At 36.9% G+C, this 20958-nt stretch overlaps 1 protein-coding gene across 9 annotated transcripts in view; it reads left to right on the forward strand.

The window, feature by feature from the left end:
* The window catches only part of vav2 (vav 2 guanine nucleotide exchange factor), a 200641-nt gene that overhangs the window by 135237 nt on the left and 44446 nt on the right, over nt 1-20958 (forward strand). For all 9 annotated transcript variants that reach the window (XM_044144485.1, XM_044144490.1, XM_044144487.1 and 6 more), the window contains 3 exons: nt 2557-2615; nt 9286-9354; nt 20393-20498. In XM_044144485.1, coding sequence (XP_044000420.1) covers nt 2557-2615; nt 9286-9354; nt 20393-20498 — 234 coding nt within the window. The remainder of the gene's footprint in view (nt 1-2556; nt 2616-9285; nt 9355-20392; nt 20499-20958) is intronic.

Genomic DNA, 20958 nt, shown 5'->3' on the forward strand with positions numbered 1-20958 from the left:
TTTACGCAGCAGGGCAGGGTGGGCAGAGAGCCACAGGGAGCATCGTGGATTTATCCGCTGCGATTTCTTAGACATCCTGATCTTCTTTTCTCCCTGTGTGTGACATACAGATTCTGTACAACTCTACCCAATTAAATAAATGTTTGGTAACACTTTATTTGAAGAAGTCTTCATAAATGTTTATAAGCAATTTTCATGAAGTGTCATTTGGTAAATAATGACTTTTTCAATGCATATACTGCCCTGCCAAATGTGAAACATGGTGGTGGCAGAGTAGAGTAGTATGTACTGTCAATCTAAATTATCTAATTTCATATTTGCTTTGCATTAAAAGTGCCATTCTTTACTGAATGATGCTAAGTTGACCATTTTAATGGACATTTAATGCAACTTTTACTGCAATTCGCATTAAAAGAAGTTGTACTAAAAGTTGCATTAGATTTTTTTGTATGTATCCTACAAGATATATCATATTTAAGGTGGAAAATATTGAGATTATCTATCATTCCCAGACATCAGAGTCATGTGATATTCCTTTCTTTTTTTGCCAGGGAATAATAGATAATCTAAGTATTTTCCACCTTTAATATGATCTTGTTAAAAAAAAAAAAAGTCAACTTTGCATTAAAAGTGTCATTATTTACCAAATGACACTTCATGACAACAATTATCTTGTAAGATATATCCTATATATCTTATAACATATTAAAAGTGGAAATATTGAGATCATCTATCATTCCCTGATATAAAGGGGAATTTTACATTGTGTATTTTCAGTCTAAATTATCTAATTGTATATTTGCTTTGCATTGGACCCATTATTTCAGACATTTCTATTATACGAGAAAAAAATCCCTTAGTAGTCTTTTGAGCAAATATCCTGTGTAATACACCACTTAGATGTAAATGAAGATGATGAACATACGCTAAATGTAATCGCTGGTCTGGCTGATTACATGAAACACCATGAATGGAGAGAGTTTAAGGTTTTGGTCAACAGCACTTCTCCAGAAGTGCTTCACGGTCCTAAAGTGCCAGCCCTCTATTCAGGAGAGTCATTAGCACAGGCTCAACTGGAATAATGGATACTGCGGGTGCCATGTAGTCGCATTGTGTGCTTAGAGAAGAGGGACTCTGACAAGAGCTTGTGGATGACACACCTGCCTCCAAAGAGGGGTTGAGATAACAACTTTATCCTTCCTGTCAGGGAGACATCTGGCTTTGCCATGGCGTTGCAACCTGAAATACACCCAGGAGTGGGTAATGAGGCATAGGAGACGAGGTTCGTGTTGTGTGTTGTTGCATTTGTGTGTGCGCGATTTCTTGCGTTAGCCTACAATCTAATCTAATGCCATCTGCGGTAGTCAACCACAAACCCGGCTCTGTGTGACACATAAGCGATGTTAAATCTTTACAAGAATACATTTAACGTTTTTATGCCAAAACTCATTTTAAAATGATGGTTGTAAAAAATAAAAAAACAACGGAAAGGTTTTTATAGGGTTTTATCTCCAAGGTTAGCACACTTTTTGAAGTCTTTAGAGCATATGTGTCAAACTCAAGACCCGTGGGCCGAATCCCGCCCGCCATAGCTTCTTATGTGTCCCTCTAGATTCTAGACTAAAGACTAAATGGCTTAAATATTATGCTATCAGCCAAATAAATGCAGATTTTGTCTGTTTATTGCCAAATTATACTAATCTGGATGTCATAATTAAGCTCAAATATTGCAAATTTTCCAAATTAGTACCACAAATACTTTGATTTTTACTGCAAAAAAATCACAAAAAGAATCACAAAATCCTGGAGGGACTGAAATATGTCCAATAATAATTAATTTTAAGAATTTACTGATATCTTAACAGTTTGTGATCAGGTTTTATCAAGACATTCTGGCACAACCGGCCCTTTAAGAGCTTTCCTGATCTTGATTTGGCCCAGGACAAAAATGAGTTTGACACTCCTGCTTTAGAGAGAGGTATTTAGATCTTCATCTCAATTTAATTCACTCTTAATTAAGTGGCTCATTCGCAGCATCTAGTTAATATTAAGTATTGCAAGTTAAGAAAGAATTATGGTCAAAATCAACAATGACAAGATATGGCAAAAAACAAAATGGTGTACTTCATTTATAGGTCTCTAAAAATGTTTATATCTTCCTGTTTTAATAGTTCACATGCCAAATATGACTTAATATAAATTATTAGCCACTGTGGAAACCATCATAGTGCTGCTACAGAAGCTAATATCTACAGTCTGCTTTATCTTGCAAATAGGCAGGGAAACAATCGTTTCAGCTCTTTTATTGAAATTATTGTTAACTAATTTAGTTAACTGGAGTGTACAGACTGAAAAAAGACCATTTGCTGAATAAACAACATACTCATAGCAGTAATTACTCATAGCAGTAATTAAGCCAAAACTATACAAAATTTGTATTTAAACAGCAGCTTTACTTTCCTGAACATATTTCCTGCTTGTCGCTTCTTAGTGTAGTGCTAAAAATAGATGAATGAATATTTTGTTAACTATTTTTCTGCTTTTTGTGTGTTTCAGGTAATCTCTGCCCTGTCGAGGATCTCCCACCACAGCATTGCACAAATCAAAGGCATCAGGTATGCGTGCGACACACAAATCACTCTTTTATTGCTTCAGCCTCTCCAAGAATATCAATGTCAAGAAAAAAAAAAACATTTCGAAACAGCTTGTCCCTATTTCCTTCAAAGGCAGTGTATTGAAATGGATGATGCTATTAACATCTGCTGCTCATTTAAAAGTCAATTTGCATTTTAGGCAATTAGCAGCAGCTTTTTGCCAGCGTTATCTTTCAGGGGAAGAAATACTCCACAATGCTTTTCCATCTGTCACTCAAATCGGCCCCGCATCATTCTGAGTCAGATCCTTTATTAAATGAAGAGTAGTCATTTTTCTTCAAGGGACTCTCTCTATCTTTTTCTCCTGCCGCTTCTTTGGCCTTCTGATCTCTTCATTCACTCAGACTGCTTGGAGCTTGGTGGCTCACAGGCGCCATGTAAAAAGCCATTTCATATGGGTTAGTGATAAGTTGATGGCATACGCCCATTAGGAGCTGCGCCAGGAAATGAAAAGAGGGGAGAAAGAAGTGGGCGGTGGGTAAAAGAGGAGGTATGTCCCCCGTTATTAATAAAGACTAACAAAGCATGCTGACTGTGTTTTTAACAATGCAGCAAAGAGTCAAAATCAATATGGGTTTGTGAACAGTGTGAAGTTAAATCTATGTTCTTTACCAGTACAGCATATACAAAAAGCATAATTGATTTTGTGTGATATTCAATAAATAGCAACTAACAACAGCAAAACAGTGGAGGTAATAGAAATGATAACCATGGCATGTAAACTCTACAGATGAGGTCTGTCATAGATCACCATGCTAAACCTGACAAAGAAATCCTTCACTTCCTGTTTTTAATTCAACACAATTTAAAATGTCCTTAAATCAAAGCAATTTAATTTGATTTTAATTTAAACTTCTCATCTGATTGTTAAACAGAGCTTTGAGCCTACGACAGGGTTGATGGTAAGATTAGGTACTTTTAATTAGATAGCACATCTTCATCAATAAGGCGGCTCAAAGTGCTTTACACGAATACAAACAAAACAACAAACAAAAAGTAAGAGCTATCACATAAACTTTTAATAAAACAGTTTGAATATTGTTGATAAAATGTGAAGAATTCGAAAACACTTTTCTTGTAAATAAGAAAAAAAAGAGAGCAAGTTTACATCAGTATTGGTCTGGAGTGCTGACTGAATGAAAACTTGGCCATCATTTTGCACACAGATTTCACATTCAAATCGTTGTCGGTTGCCATGGCAATAATGTTTTGGCCATCCACCTTCTGAATACCGATGAATTCTGTGGCTAGATCTGCACCACGAGTGTTATCATGGTTATACAGAGAGTCTATCCTTTGGAAAAACAGAGCAAAGTTCCTCGAAGTTCCCTGCCAGGTGAGTCTTTGACAAAGTGGTTTCTGAAAAGGCCTGACCAGAATCATTGTGTTAGCATTGCTGCACCCCAACCAGCCCACAGGATCATGGACTGATTTGATCGCTAGCGATTTGGGAACTGATGTAATGTGTGTGTGTGTGAAGGCTTTGTTGGTCAGAACAGAGTAATATATAAATGTGAATGTTGATATTTTTGTATTAAATGTAAGATTAATGTCAATTGTGGCAGTCCACATGAACAGAGAGTTAATAAAGTGTACTTGAGTTGATTTATAATATCAATATATAAAGGCAACAATAGATCGAAAAAGGTTTTATTTACTGAGATCATGTTTGTAACAAGGCCTGAACAACAACGCAAAGCAGAAGTCTATTATTTGGTTCATTGAGACAAATCCTTGGGGAAGATCTGTTTGCATAATACAGTTTTCTTGGCCAAAATGAATGTGCCAAACGCTGGTAGCCGTGTGGTCTGCTTTGTACTTGGAGCATACAAATCACGTTGCCCCCACCCACACTTATTGGGAGCGCTGTGGGAAAAAAGCGCTTCAGAATAAATTACTTTTTATTGCAGCAGCGTAATCTCACACAGAAACCTCTATAACCTTTTCCTCAAGTTCTTTTATTTAGCTTGGGGAGAAAATCCCGGGTCTTACACTTATTTGCACATATAAACATTCTTTAAAAACACTGCAACTAAAGTTTTTTTCTATTAATGCTAACCACAGAGCTGAAGTCAGAGTGATATATACAAAGTTGGAAACGAATAAACCTGCGCCGAACTGCAACTAAGCTTGAGCTTTTCAGCAGACAAACACTGCAGAGGGTTCAGTTTAAAATAAAGGAAAAATATACACAAAAACACATAATGACTACTCTAAAGTACAGTGGAGAGTCTGTAATGCTGTGGGCCAGTTTCTGCACCAAAATCCATAGAAACCTGGTTGAAGTCATAATGATCTCTTTTAAAAGGGAAATCTGCCAGACTTTTCAAAAATAATGAAGATATCTGTGCAAATGAACTGAGCAGTTCTAAACTCTCAAATTCACCTCAAATAGTAACGTTGGATTTTCTTTAGGGGTGTCACATTAAAGGGACATGAACACAAATGTGTGGCACTCAAGATTTAGACAAAATCAATATAATAATAATCATATTTACCTTGCCTTCAACAATTACTCTGTATGTAGGCAATGTGTTTTATCTCTTGGTTCTATATATTCGATTCAGTTTTGCTTTTCATTCTTAAGATGTTAAATAATGTAAAGTAAGCAGAACATTTTAATGACTCATTCTTTTCTCCAAAGTCATTCAAAAGATCTTCTCCATCTCTCCAGGGCTCAGGTCAAACATTGACCCAAACCTCTTGAATCTTTACGTTCAGAGCAGACAGCAAGTCTTGTGTTTAAAAATCGGTGGATGAAATCACTTCAGGCGTGACGATTGATCCGTCTGCTTGTTAACACACTGCAGCTCATCTCTGTAATGTTGGCCTTAAATTGCTTTAGTTTTTGCTAAGTTTTAAATGAGTGTGACTTTACAACATCCTGAAAACTGCTCTGCTAATTCAGTGCAGATGATTTTTTTTTTTTAGTTTTTTTTTTTTTTTTGTTTTGTTTTTTAATCTTCTCAGACAACAGAAAGCTTCACATCTTTTGAAAAGTCTGAATCATATCTTGTGGCGCTTTGGGTTGTTTAGTGGTGTTACAATCTCATAAAAAGATACAGTCATCACCCTTTTAATTAATAACATTTTACCATGTTTGGTAAACTGATTATTTAAATTATTTCAAAGGTTTTTTCCTGTAGCTTCTTATTCGCTTAACATCCCGATAACCTTGGTTTTCCCACCTCAGGCCCTCTGGTTGTGCTTTGAGTTGACCTCCTGTTTATCCGTCTCACACACAGTTTAAGCCTGTGTCACTTATTATTCATCCTCTTTCCTGCTGACTATCTTTTCTGTCCTCAGCGAACCCCACTGTAACCCTGTCCTGCATGTTCGCTGATCCCTGCTGTTTCCTGGTGTGTTCGGGGCTCTGACCTCAGCTTTAGCATCATGCTACAGGACACCTGAGGGTTTTGTGGTGTTCAAGGTGTCACAAGCACAAAGTTCAAATGTCAACAAATGTGACTTTTTTTTTTTGCTGATGGCACAACCTTGCTCATCTGGAGAAAAACTAAATACTTTGGCAATGATGTGACTTGTGGGGAATCCCTGGAAAAGAAACATTTGGATGAAAATTTGCTAAGAGGAAACTACTTGGACAGTCAAGAAATTCTGTATTAATGAAGCAATGAACAAAATGGTTGGTGCTCTATGGCGACCACAAGAGGGGGCAATTAAAACAAGATGAAAAGTAGGAAAACATAAAGAACATGAAGATGAAGAATCATAAGACCAAGACCAAAAATATAGGAGAGAGAAAAAGGTAAAGAGACTAAGACAAAGTGAAAATGACGAAGACCAAGATAAAAAACATTAAGATGACCAAGTAGAAGAAGATCTAGATCACAGGTGTCAAAGTCCAGTCCTCAAGGGCCGGTGTCCTACTGTTTTTAGATGTGCTACAGGTGCAAAACTTTGGAATGAAATGGCTTAATTACCTGCTCCTTGTGTAGAGCAGTTCTCCACAGCCTTGCTAATGACCTAATTATTCTATTCAGGTGTGGTCCAACAGTGGCACATCTAAAAGTTGCAGGACACTGGCCCTGCAAAATTTTGAAAACCATATATTTTCATCCACAATTTTTTTAAAAGGTTTTCTTGGCTCTAGTTTATTTTATAGTGAATTGACAAGAAAGAGGGTAATGAGAGAAGAGGCCATCAGGCCGGGAATCGAACCTGCAACAGTATCGTTGAGGACTAAGTCCTCCATGTGTGGGTTGTGCTTATTAACCCTGCACTGCCACAGCACACCTTCCATCCACAAATTTAACTAAAGCACATAAGAGATTGATTGTTATGAAACGTGTGAATACTTGTTCAAGTTATACAAGAGGCAGTCATTAACGAAAATATAAAATTACATGAACGTATTTTTTTCCGTTTGCCGCATCACTTTCTCCCTTTCAGCCTGTGTGATAAAGACATGAGCAACATGCATCTGTAAAAGCCCACAGAGCAGCAATAAATTGCCGAGTGTCGGCTCATCAGAGGTGCCTTGATGAAATTAGGAACAGAGTTCAATTACACCTGGTTGCACTATTTAAGGGAAATTAAAACCGCAGCAATGGACGTTGCTCGGCTCCACGGAGGAGCCCAGGGATGATGAATGCGTGCGTGGAGCTCCACAAACTACTGTGTAATTAGATTTTGCCCTGCGGGACTCCATTAATAACTTAAAATATAATGCACACTTCATTGGAGGGGGCCATCAAATGTGGGTGTGTTATTGCACTCTGGAGGAGGCACCCTGTGCGCTTCATAACAGTGAGCGAGAGCTTGACATAAATCAGAAGAGGCAGATTTTGTGGAAGTAAAACTTGTAATTAGCTTTCGAAATTACATGTCTTAATAAATTTACCAGCTGTAAAACACGAGGAAATTGTTCCGAGAGAAGGACTTATAAAAGACAGAGGAGATTTCAGGACGTGTTTGTTTGTGTGAGGTTGCTGACCTTTGATTATCTCGCCCAGCGTTCATTAGCTCGACGACTGACATTGTTGCTTTAATTAAGCAGAGGCTGATTACTGATGTCACAATCACGCCACAAAGCATAAAATGCACAGCTAGAGTCCAGTTTACCCGCTTACATTTAAACATAAAGTGCAGCAATTAGCCGCTAACCACTGCCTCACCACTGGGAAGTGTGTGAGTCATTTGATCATATCTTGGGATTAAATACAGTAAAACGGATTTGAAAGCAGAGAGCTAACGGAGAGGAGTGCTTTCATGAGAGCTTTGAAGGTCTTCTCTGTGACACTAAACTGTCGCCATCGGCTCCAGGCTAACTTGTCTGTCTAGACAGCAACATGACATGCACAAGTTATTTTTTTATTTCTCTTTGGTCTCTTTTTGTCAGCATAAAAGTTGAATGTTTCCACATTTCTCAGATTAAGGCCACAAAATTTGATGTATTTTACTGGGATCTTTTGTGAAAGACTAACATAAACTATAATATTGATAAATACTCATTAATGTTCCTTAAAAACTTCAAAAACTTAAAATATTGCTGGAATCATGTTTAATATTTCCCCGACTTTGCCCAATTAGTTATCAAGTAGAATAAAGATTTCAATAAATACAGTCACTATTTGCAAAATCACAATTCTTTATGTAATTGATGTCCAAAAGAAGCCTATTTAAACATTGTTTTTGTTCTTTAGAGCTGCGTATAGTTGGCTAAAATAATTTGTAAATTGTTTTTTGATGTCGCTTTTACTGTTGTCACAATAAATTTGATAAAATGTCATGATCAAATTCTTCATCGCCCGTCCCTACCTGGTGGCATAATACCCAAGATTTGACTGAGTACGCTGCAGCAGTGTAGGTTACGAGGCTTTCACATGTCATTTATTAGGCCTTAATGTGCAGCATTCACATGCAGCTCTTAGAGAGAAATGGCATCATTAACCCTTTGAAATCTAATCGTACACTTCCAGCTAAAAGCTTCCAGAAATCTGACATCATTAAAAACAGTTTGGATAAATTCTCCCAGATAAACAAGGTAAGCAGCCATCTTGGAGTGTTTGTCGAAATTAGGGATTCAAAACAGACAATCCTCACGAAACATGAGTCTCAACACAACTTTTTATGTGTTTGTTGGGTTTTTATGTTCAGCTTGTCTCACACTGGGACAGTTTGTTTTCTGCAAGCGCTGAAAAAAACCGCAGGAAAAAAAAACAAAACACATCTCCAAACTTTCAGTTTTTTATTTTGCTTGCGCTGTCCCTGAAGATTGTTGACTGATGGTCAAAATTCTGATAGGATTTCTCCGACTCCTGCCTATCAATCTGGAAGGAGGGGGGAAAAAAAAGAGAAAGCCAGCTTCCCTCCCTTGAATTCTTAGCAGTAAAGTTGGTTCTCGGAGGACGGCGGGTTCCTTATCTGTCAGCAGCAGCATTTTGATGTGTTTTGACAACGTTGTTTGTGACTGATGGGGTCCCTCGGTTGAATAGTTCCTGCTGTTTAGCTGCTGAAGTGATGGAGCGAGGAGCGACAAGCTGACAGATGGAACACCAAGTTTCGACTGGTTATTTTTCTACCTGAGACAGAGCGGTGTGTTTATGTGGGTGTGTGTCGACAAAGTGTTTTGTAACCATCTCTGGCTGTGTGTGCTCTGTTTGTGCATCAGGGCCTTCCCGTCCGAGGACACGGCTCTGAATGAGGATGATGTGTACCGGAGCCTGGAGGAGTTGGCAGAGTAAGTGTGCATTCTTCCAAAAACACCCAAACTGACTTTCTTAGTCACCCAGTTGGACGTTCCAGTAATTCTCTGGAGGCTTCCACTAACCTTAATCTTTTTCAAACATTTTTGTCATTTTAAACAGACCCCCAGGGGAAATGTATGTACATTATTTTGTTTCTAAGAAAACACGCAAGCAAATTCACAGCAGTGTTCTTTTTTCTCTCTTACATAATTTTCTATTTCAGGAATGTATAAAAAGATATTATCATGTACATACAAAAACATTTTCCGTCAGTCTCTGACTTGTACTCAGAAGAAACTGTTGCTGTTTAGGATCACTTAGTGTAACCAAAACGATTGGAGCTCTTTGGGTGTCCCTTAAACATTTTCTGAAATTTCAGACGATTCTTCCTGACAGAGCTGGTGCAGCTGAATCAGGCTTGATCAAAAACACTTTCTATAGCTTTTTCTGGGACTGAAATCAGAGATTTTCTATCTTAATCTTAGTATATTAGCATACAAAGATGATATAAAATTATAATTTTTTAAAATATTTGTTTGGCATTCAGTAAATAATTCAGCTTCAGTTAAATGTTTATGTTAAAGCACCTTCAACTTTTGTTCACACCTACTGTAAACTCAAACCTTGAAATAATTCAATCTTAAATTACAGTAAAATTAGATGCTTTTTAACAACAACAAAAAACATTCAGCCTTTATTTTAGATACATTTATGGCTTCCATATTATTGGCACCATTAATTGATCCCCTCAAAAAAACAAAAACTATAATGTGTGACGTATTTTGGATTTATTTTTTAAAACTCTGACAAGATCTTGTGGAACATGTCGATAGTCTGCTCTATAAACATGCCATATTTAATTAAACATGTTGAAGAAAAACAACAGAAAGTGCCTTTCAGGTGAGGCAGACGCATTGATCCGTATTGGATTTAACAAAAATAATTTCTTGCATTTGCAGCTGATGGCCAGTAGTTGATAGTGTATTTTATGATGCATTAGTGTCCACTTCAGTGGTCTGTGTCCATTTATAACATAAAAATCCACAAGAAACACAAGAAAATGGATTTTAGATAGCTGTCCACCGTAGTGACCAAGATGCATGAAAGGATTCAGATAAACCTTGTTAAGTTGAAGAACCCTGCATTTGAAAATTAAAACTCCTGAGATTGCTCTAATTTTTTGCATATTGTTTCAGTTTTACTTGTTGATAGTGTTGACTCGCTGACTACATGTTTTCCATCTCTTGGAGAGAATCTTATTCATGGTCATGTTGTCTCCAAAATACCATCAGCTTTCATTGCTTTGATGCAGAATCCACTTTTCAGATGTAAGGATTCCAGTGCACACATATCACATAACTAGCGATGCTTGAAGTCAAGTTATGATTGTCACTTTTCGCCATGTGTGCTAATTGCCTAATTACATAAGCAAAGAGCACACTTCCACGTCATCTGTTGCGATGGCGACACCAGCTCTGCTCAGTATTTATTTTTTATTTTTTTATAGGCTTGGCTGCCTTTCTGAAAGCGTCTGCGGCCGGCTGCTTGGATTCGGTGCACAGTGATTTGGTTTTCCTGTGCGTTAGTGGGATTTGTACACTCTGAGGCTGGTGACAGCAGCTGCTTGACTCAGATTAATGGAGATTAATTAGCTAACCGCTCTGTGATGGGTGTCATTCATCACGGAACGATAGGGAGAAAGCAGATCATGCAAACTGTAGATATATATACGTCCCTTCTGAATGCATGATTGGGACAAACTGTGTAGGATGATGCAGGCTGAGGAGGATATGAGATGCTGCCAAGCAGGGTAATGCTGGATTAGGGTGCAAATACCGTATGCAGGGTGACTGCATGAAATAAGACTCAAATTAGTCTCATATTTTAGGTGATGCTAGTCTGATATATAAATCATGATTATCTGTTTTATATTTAAATGATATTGGTTTCATTTACTAATGTACAATGGATTTTATGAAGGGGAGAAATAATAAAAATGTGGCTGAATGCAGCAGAGTCACAAGGATAGAGTTTTGCAAAAGTATTTATACCCCTTGATATTGGTGCCAGTAACAAAATTTAATGTTATATTTTCAGTTTTATGTCATTAGCTGGAGCATGTAGATTCCAAAAAGGTTGCTTGCTGACAGAACAACAAACTCAGAGCAGTAATTAAGTCAAAACTGTTTAAAAAAAATATAGATTTGCACTTAATAAATACTTGTTTGTCTGTAAATATGTTCTACCCAGAAATTCTCACGTGGAAGTTTTAACTTCATCTGGTTGAAAAACTACAGAAACCAAAATCTTCTTCTAAGCACCTGTTCTATAAGTAGTCAAGTGTACACTAAAATACAATAAAACATTTATTTTCTTTTTTTATAATGAAATTGAATTATTTGCTTGTTTGCATCTTTTTATGTATTTCTAATATTGAATTTAAAAAAAAGCTTAAATGGTTAATAAAAATCTTTAAAATGTGCAGTTTTTTTTATCCGATTAATTATCAGAATAATCTATGTAATAATATTTTCCAAAAATAATAATTTGTGGCAGCTATAGTTTAGATCAAAAATATTTCCAGTGGTTAAAATGGCCCAGTCAAAGTTTCTAGATGTGGAGACCCTAACTTACTGCAGGTGTAATGATTGACTTTATTGCTTATTTATTTAGAATTGTAAACAATTTGACCGTGTGTCATTTGGTTGCAGGTTTTGCTTTGCAGAATCATGAATTTTGGTTAATTTCCCCACCTGACTGGTCATTAGTTGAGAGTTTGTACATGGACAGACAAAATATTTAAAAGCTGTATCAACAAAAGACCTTCAGAAGTCGGTGTATAAACGTGGGAACTGAGCAGGCGATGGACTTGCTGTCCTATCGGGAAGGTTATATCAGTGTTTAACATCTAAAATCTATTCTACACATTGATTGAAATTAACCTTGGCACCCAAAGGAGCAGCTTCACTGAGTCAGAGGGTTGAGTTCTTTGTTTTCTTAAATGGTCAGGGATGTCACCAAGCTAAGGTCTGTGTGTGACCTTTACTGTAGGAGCAGAGGGCAGGTCTTATTAAATTAATCATTCCCTTCCACCATATGGCTGCACTTGACCTTTTACGAGGAACATTTTGTCTCACCAATGGACAGGAGGATAATTGATTCATCAGCAGGTCCTCCACTTAATGCACTAGGACACGCTTAGCACATAGGTCATGCTAGCAATAACCCCGCTCTCAAAGACGTATTAATTAGCCTGAAATATTGATGCATGTGTGATTTATGATGGCTTCATGACTGAACTGCGAAAAATGGATGATGGGGACAATAATCATCTTTCCACAGTAATAACAGTCATGTTTTATCGATGTAAAGCCAATCTGTTTCCCGGAGGAGGAAGCCAGTGCACAGGGAGAACATGTTGAGTCGTAAAAAACAAGACTGTGAAAGATATAAAACTGCAATATTGCCACCACAAATTTTGATTGTAAATAATAAAAGCCAGTGGGAAATGCAATAATAATTTTATGGCAAAGCTGAGAAACTCCTGAAACTGGTGAGTAACATGGGGTTAAAAAAATAAATAAAGGAAACAGAAACCAACTGCTGAGTGATGTTGATGAATGGACAGACATTTTCAGCAACAAGGCAGTTTAAGGTACTTTAAATGATTTAGAAAGAAATACAAACAAACCAAAAGGAAGACAAGAAGGTAACAAAAAAGACAAAAATTCTACACAATTTAAGGCAATAGCAGTTTCTCTAGATCTAAATTTTGTTCTCTCTTAGCAATAAGAATAAGTACTCTATAATTTATAAACCAGTAGTTTGTGTGTGTCCATGTTTGAGTCTTATTCTGGGTAACTATCAGAAAGTATAAAAACTAAATATTGGTTCCTCGTGTTTAACAAGAATAAGAATAAGTTTTCCGCAGTTTCTAAACTAATAGAGGTTTCTCTGGTTCTGAAGGCATAAACCTAAATGGTGGTTCTCCATGTTTGATATTCGCAGGCGTGAATTATTAACCATGATGGTTAATAAGGTGGTCACAATGTTATGCCCTGTAAAAAGACTCACTCTTATGTCACTCAAATTAGTCTTGATGGATTTATTTTACAAAAAACGAACCTGAAAAGCAGCTGCAAGGATCTTTTAGGGATGTGTTCCTATTCAATAGAACTCCAGTTTTACAGTTAATGGAAGCTTCATTGACTTTTTGCAGAGCCACATTGATTAAGAGTGATGAAGACTGTCTGTCAACATCTTGCCTTTTCACTGTCCATTTCACCTTATACCAAAGTTACCTAAAGAACAGAGGATAAAAATGACTGATGATAATACAGTTTCAAACTTATGATCATTTCAACTCAATATTCAACTCTTAAAACTTGCAGTTATTTCAAGTTGTCAGGCAGATCTTTTGGTGCTCACTCATCAATGCAGGACTAAATGTTGAAGGTTTAAACATCAGAAACCCCATTTAAAATGTTAAGTAGCGATGTTCCTAGTATATACTCCTGAAGTGACAAGGGTGTATTCTGCACTGGAAACTGCACTTCACTGGATTTTACAAAAAGATTTTAAAGATTTTGTTTGCGGAAATTTTCATTCTTGTTCAAATTTATTCAAAATTATCCATATAGAGCTCTGGCAAAAATAAAGAAACCAATGCACTGAAACCCATTGAAAGCCACCAAATATTGATTTCTGAATTCTTCTTGAGTTAAAACGTTTGTGTTGCTGTTTGTAAATGAATATGAACTTGTTTTCTTTGCATTATTTGAGTTCTGAAAGCCCTGCTAAATAAATACTAAATTGTTGCTTGGAACATCAAAGACAGCTTGTCAGTAATTCATAGAATAAAATAACAATGTTCATTTTACTCAAATATAAACCTATAAAGAGTCAAATCAAAGAAAGTGGTAATTTTGCAGTGGTCTTCTAATTTTTTCCACAGCTGTATGTCAGAAAAACAGACAAACTTTGATTGAGTGTCCTGTGTTTTGTCTAGCTGATAATCTGAGGGATTTTCAGACAGGATTATCAGCAGACACATCCTCCCCAGAACAGAATTTACTGCTTATATTCCTATAATTTTGAAATCTGATCTTACGTCCTTAGAAAGTACAGTGCGGTGCTTGGACTCTTGATGTGGACTTCCTTGATGATTTGTGAAGTCTTCTAGTTGAGAATTGATCCTGTATGAGTAAACAACATCCAGCAGCTCATCCTGAAGCTATAAACACAAGAGATTGTGTTTTGCTTGACTGAGTATCATTTAAAGGTTAAGTACAAGTCACTTCAGTTGTTAGAGTATTTCCATATTGCGCGCGCTGCGTCAGTTGAACTCATGTGGAGTGAGGTTGATTGAGGCCTGCAGCCATCATTAGGAGCTCACCTGAAAGCAACAGATGTAAAGTGGATGGTTTGGATGCTCCATAACGCCGGCATGTAAATGTTTGAGTCATGCTGTTTGCGTTCTGCTACTCGGTATATGTTTCTTCGTCTAATTGAGGTCTCGGAGGTTAATGCGGCGACCCTGGTCCTTACCTCTTCCCTCTGGCGTCCAGATGATCACCTCGCTTTACTCCCAAGTCCTCCACGTCTGGAATGACTCCATCCTGAGGTTGACAAAGCATGAAATGGGGAGGATCTGCCACAGTTGCCAGGGGAGTTATTTCCTTTGCGAAAGGCACACATAGATTTCCATTCCCAAACATGGACTGTCACAAGCTCTTTGTGTCATCTTTAGCAGTTTATTTTGGTGTGTTATTCCCCTGGGGAGACAAAAAAAAAAAGTCAATAGCTTGTAAAATAGGAAAGTTACACAATTTGTGATTTATTCTTCTTTTGTGTACAGTGTTTAGACATGTATACATATTAATATTTAAGTTTTGGTTATGATTGTTTATATTTTTTGTGACTTCTTTATTGCATTCATATATTTTTACCTGCAGTTAGTTAGTGGATTATTCCTGGCTTCCTCTATTTGATTGTTTTCCTCTTTATTTATAAAACGAGCAGTAATTTTGGTGTTAATAGTAGCTTAAACAAACTTGTATTATTAGATTCAGACAAAAGGGCAATCCTGCAAAAGTGAACAGTTGAAAGAAATTTCTCTATGGAAGCAATAAGTCATCTTAAAGTAATGCAGCTACTTAAAAATAGCATTATTTGTTGATAAATTGTCAGCCATTTTGCTTACATGCAGTCATTATCTAGTAGACGACCTGGCTAATTCTGCCAGCTAAGAACTGGAAATTAAGACACCAGAATCACCAGAATTGGACTTTTACTGTTTGGAAAAACAATTCCTGGTCTTGATTTTAGAGTTCGAAGTAAACAACTCGAAGGCAAGGATTCACCAGCAGAATAATTCAGTATCAAAGACGAAACTTCTCAAAGTGATCTCTTGAACATGACCGGGACTTCATTGTGCTACGGTGACCTTCAGAGTCACCAGATTTCTCTCATTTCGGATGTGGTTCAGCCAAACATTATGCAGTAACTGTATGAGGCTGTCAGGTCAATGTAGACCTAATGCTAGAGGAATATTTCTGATTACATGTTGAATGTGTGGCAGGAAGAATGGCGGTCCAATCAGATGTAAACCAGGTGTACCTAATAAAGCTGAGTGTATTTTTTTTTTTACCAATGGTTGTACAAGAGGATCAGTTAAAGTTGCATTTATGTTTCAAAATACATTAAAATTAGAACAATCACTTTGTTCTCTTTTACAGCCTTTTTATAATCCGTAAACTTTATGTTAGATATGCACACCCAACCAAAACTGCTGTGAACACTTTTATTATTTAATTGTCTGTATGGCTTATTCAGAGTACACAAGCCCAAATGACGTTGAGCTAAGCTAGTGTAGATTTTTGCACTCCAGTCCACTTGGTGGCGGTATATGTTGCAAATGTTTGTAAAAGTTTCTGTTCCAAAGAGAACAAAACACACATTTTGAGAAACACTGTAAGAAAGTTTGTAGATGTAAACCTCCTAACAAACAATTTAAGCAAAAAACAAAGTTGTTTGTACCGTTTTTTTGTCCTTCATTCTCCCAGTCTGTTTTACAGTTTTAGTTTGTTGTGCTACCACCTCTTTATTCTGCAATTTACCGTCACAAATGTGTCAAAGCTATATGCAGCCTGTGAGATAAAATATGTAGCTGCTCTGAGATGTCACAGCAGTATAATTTATGATTTAAAATTTTTATTATTATCATTATAATTATAAGCAATTATTGCAAATGCTAATAATTATTGCAATTTGTTTTTGCAACATGTAACCACTTTCGTTCTATAAGCATCTTATGATGAATGAATGAATTGAATTCCAAACATGCAATATATCAATAACAGCTGCTTTATTTGATCATGGCAGGATAAGATAAGGTGTTTTAACTAAATCAGATCAAGTGGGCTTTATATTTTTTTAGAATCTTAGTTGCAAGAGATTTTATTCTCTTGTATAAAGCAATAAAAAGATCTTGTCACAAAAATAAATAAACATAAATACCATCCATATTTTAAAATTCAATCTTGCAAACTTTTCCTTTCCATTTAGCGGTATGAGCTGCTTTACTCATACTCTTTGTTTGCTCTCCTATTATATGTCTGAGGCCACATTTTTACCAAAACCTACCTTTTTTAACTTAAAAAAACCTAAATGTTATATTTTTTTGGGATTTACAAAAACCTCAGCTGTATCAAACATATGCACTGTAGCTCTCATACAGTGAATCATTGTCCATTCCTCCTCCTCACTGATGCAGCTCTATGTCATCATAAGCCTGGAGCACTGACTAAACCGATTGCATGCAAACGCAGTGGACACCCTCTGGCTTGTCATTGTTTTATCAGACAGAAAATTAGACCCTAATTCCTGAGCCCTAAGGTCCTTTTCTTCCCACTCTGTGTCCCACCGATGCATTTTCATGCTAAGACATACACAAACACACACCTACACACACACAAACATGCCCACATGCATGTGAATTATTTATAAGTGCTCACAAAAGCCCAACAGAAGAACAGATTTGGAAATTCGTCCTATACAATGTTCCACTTGTACAGATAAATCTTTGTTGTTTTTTTTTTCTTTCTCATATCATCACATATTTACACACATTATACAGTATGTAGGACATCTCCATACAAATTTAGCCCTGCTACATTCACAGCGCTCTCATTGTTTCATCATTTTTTCTGGAAATGTGATTACCCACTTGCTTTGCAACAGTTTTCAAAAAACTCGAATGTTAAAACATGTCAAATGTTTTACGACTGGAAATCTCAAAACTGTAGTAAATTGTATTTAGCATACTTTATTTGTGGTGTATTAGACACAGTAACAACTTGGAAGTAGGGTCACTGGTCAAGTGATTACCACATTTAATTTATGCAAAACGCTGTGTGTGGTGAAAAACTGCCATTATGCATCACCATAAACAGGTTGTCTCTACAGTGAAGCACAAAACTTGAATTGATTAGAACAAGTGCGATACTGAATAATACAACCAGATCTACAATGTAAGACTTTGAATGAGTGATATTGTTTTCCTTGAACTTCAGAAGTTGTGGAAACCTTTGCAAGATGCTCTGCATCAAACACAGTACCCTGTGGAAGACAAAAGAGCCCCTGTAAAAGTTCAGTTTTTAAATAAAAGAGGAAATAGTCTAAATTCAGTTGGATAAGGAAGAGTTTGAATCAAACAACCAATTGACATTTATATATTAAAGATCATATCCAAGCTGAATAACCCAGATTATGCATCATTGGTGATCTTGAGTATCATTAACCGGCTGATTGAAAATGAACTGATGATGAAATTGCTAAGTAAAAAGTTGAAGAAAGACATGACAAATCCATAAAGATGCTGCGGATGCAGAACTACCAGTGTACATGAAGACAGATTCAAGAGTAAAGCTAAGGACAAGAAGCAAGTCATATTGACTGTCTAATCTTTATGTATTTTTATTTTGTTGATCTATGTTTCATTATTGTATCCTGCAGTATAAAAGTCTTAGATTTCTCCCCCATGTTCTCCCAGGAGAACTTTCCTCTTTTAGATCTCTTCATAGGTCACAAATATGTCCATAACCCCCCGTGGATAATAGAGCAAAATTAAGTTGAGAGTGTGCCACACCGTAACCTCTCTGCCATCCAGCGTCTGTGAGAGCGGTCCTGTAGTCCCACCGCTGGGAGAGGACATGCTGATAGGACAGCATGAGCTGGATACTGTCCTCCCACGCAGCCTCGTCAGTATTCAACTTGAGCCGTTTTGACTTAATGAAAAAAGAAGCAGCGTATTACTGAGAGTGAACTGAGACACCCCAATTAAAACTTCAAACCAACGTCACTTGAGCATTATTGCAAAGCTGAGTTTTAGATTGAGGGCAGATGTGTCCACTCTTCTTCTCCTTATCCTCATGTGTATACACACAGTGAGAGGAGGATTTTTGTAGCTCTGAAAGCAGATGATGAAGGTCGTCACCTGGAACCAGTTTTGGAGAATCAAACAACATAAACCCGCAACTTTCAGACCGCCTCAGTAACCCAGTGCTGCCGTTCTCCAAATGATGCTTTACCACATTTCCTGTCACTGCAGTCACTCTTCCCAATGAGACATTGTTTTAAAGCTACAGTTAGCATGCTACAATTAGCGTTACTGTTAAATAGGAGAGTCTACATCAGAAGATAACCTTAAGAATTACCACCCTATTTTAGCTTGTAAACATTTTACATCTTCTAATTGTCAAAATAATAGAAAATTAATCTGAACTGTATTTATCAATGTCGTAGTATTTTTGGCAGAATTAGAAATGAAGTGGACACCCTCTATTGTCTGCAAATCACAAAAATCTAAAAGCAACTCTAAGAATGTTCAGAACTATCTATTCTAATAGTTCAACCACCAAATATGTCTTAATATTTCTTAATAGACACAGTGGAAATTGTGTTAGCACTACCACAGAAGCTAACATCCACCATCTTCCTCATCTGCGCTCTTGGAGGTACAGCCAATTAGCGGCAGGGAAACTGAGTGACTCTTCTGCAGTTGCTCCTTAGCAAACACCAGCCAGTTGCATGCCATTGCACCAAGGTATTTCAGATACTTACCCAGCATTTTCTTCAGGATAATATCCATACGATTTACAAAAAAATAAAATAAAATTATGAATAGGCTAATTGCCCATCTATTTGTAATTTTGAGTGACATTCCATGGAAAAATTTGCAAATACTGAGTTGCCCTTAAATAAAAGCCCTGATTTCATACATTTTTGGGTAAATACTTAGAAGCTGTAAATCTGTAGCATTTTAAAGAAAGTTAAAGATACTGTGAGAATCTTCTGCCCCCTGAACCAGTCCTAAACTTTCAAGGTGGATGTTTGCTGAGGCTGAACTTGTGACTCAAGTTGGAAAACTTAATAATCACCAAAGAATATTAAATTTATGAGCAATTAAACTAGGAGTTTGGACTTACACACTTTAAAAAAAACAACATTTGTGGCATCAAACATAAAAACCATCATTCATTCCTTTCAAATGCACCGTTTTTTGGGGGAGAAGACTCTGAAAGAGATTTGAATCTTCTCTTAAAGTCCCTTTCCTGAGTAATAATCACACCTGCAGTGCAAGGCAAGGCACAGTATAATCTCCGACAGCATGAGGAGCAGCAGCCGTTCCTCTCCACAGCAACTGTCTTTGCTCTGCTGGCTTCTGGCCTAATTAAAGGTCAGTTAGCTAGCTGGGTGCCAAAACAATATAAACAGATTCAAGGGAAATGCCACATGGGAGCCCAACACTTCGGAGGGGTTTGAAAATGCTGGGTGCTGCATCCTCTTCCTCGGAAACAAAATCATTAAAGAAATTAAAATCACGTCACCCCTCTGGCCCTCATGTGTAAAAGATAATGAGATGGCTCTGATTTGACAGCCCAGGGTGTGTTGGCTGTCTTAAAGTTTTACTTTTTTATCAGTTAATGGGGATTTCTATCTAACCATGTGGCATGTTTTTCCTCTCCTCAGTGAACATGACCTGGGCGAGGATGACATCTATGACTGCGTGCCGTGTGAGGACGACGGCGACGACATTTATGAGGACATCATTAAGGTGGAAGTACGACAACCCATGGTGAGATCTTTGCATAAAAGGTCCTTTTTTCAGTCGCTGATTACCTGATGCATGTTTTGACTCAAGATTCCCAGCATCGTCAGCATGCACACAAGACATAAAACAATCTTTGCAAAAAAAGAAGCCAGCACAATTAACTATAACATGTAACGCATGCAGACCAGTTGACATCTCTTTGCCATAAAAACTGACAACCAGTCCTCATCATGGGCTTAATTAGCTACAGAACCACAGAGGGCATGATGAGTTAATAGATCTAGACTTTTTCTTTGCAAAACCAATTAGCCCTGGTTAAGATGTGTTTTTAAAAAAAAAAAAAAGCTTAAAGTTAATGTATCTTGAAGTGCTGCACTAATCCTAGAAGCTGAAGAAAAAAAAAATCTACTTTTAACTAAAGTAAAACTTAATTAGTGAGGAAAAGAAATTATTATTTTGAAAATATTTGGGGAATTTCATAAAG

Source organism: Gambusia affinis, linkage group LG17 (genome assembly GCF_019740435.1).
Source record: "Gambusia affinis linkage group LG17, SWU_Gaff_1.0, whole genome shotgun sequence".
In the NCBI taxonomy this organism is placed as follows: Eukaryota; Metazoa; Chordata; class Actinopteri; order Cyprinodontiformes; family Poeciliidae; genus Gambusia; species Gambusia affinis.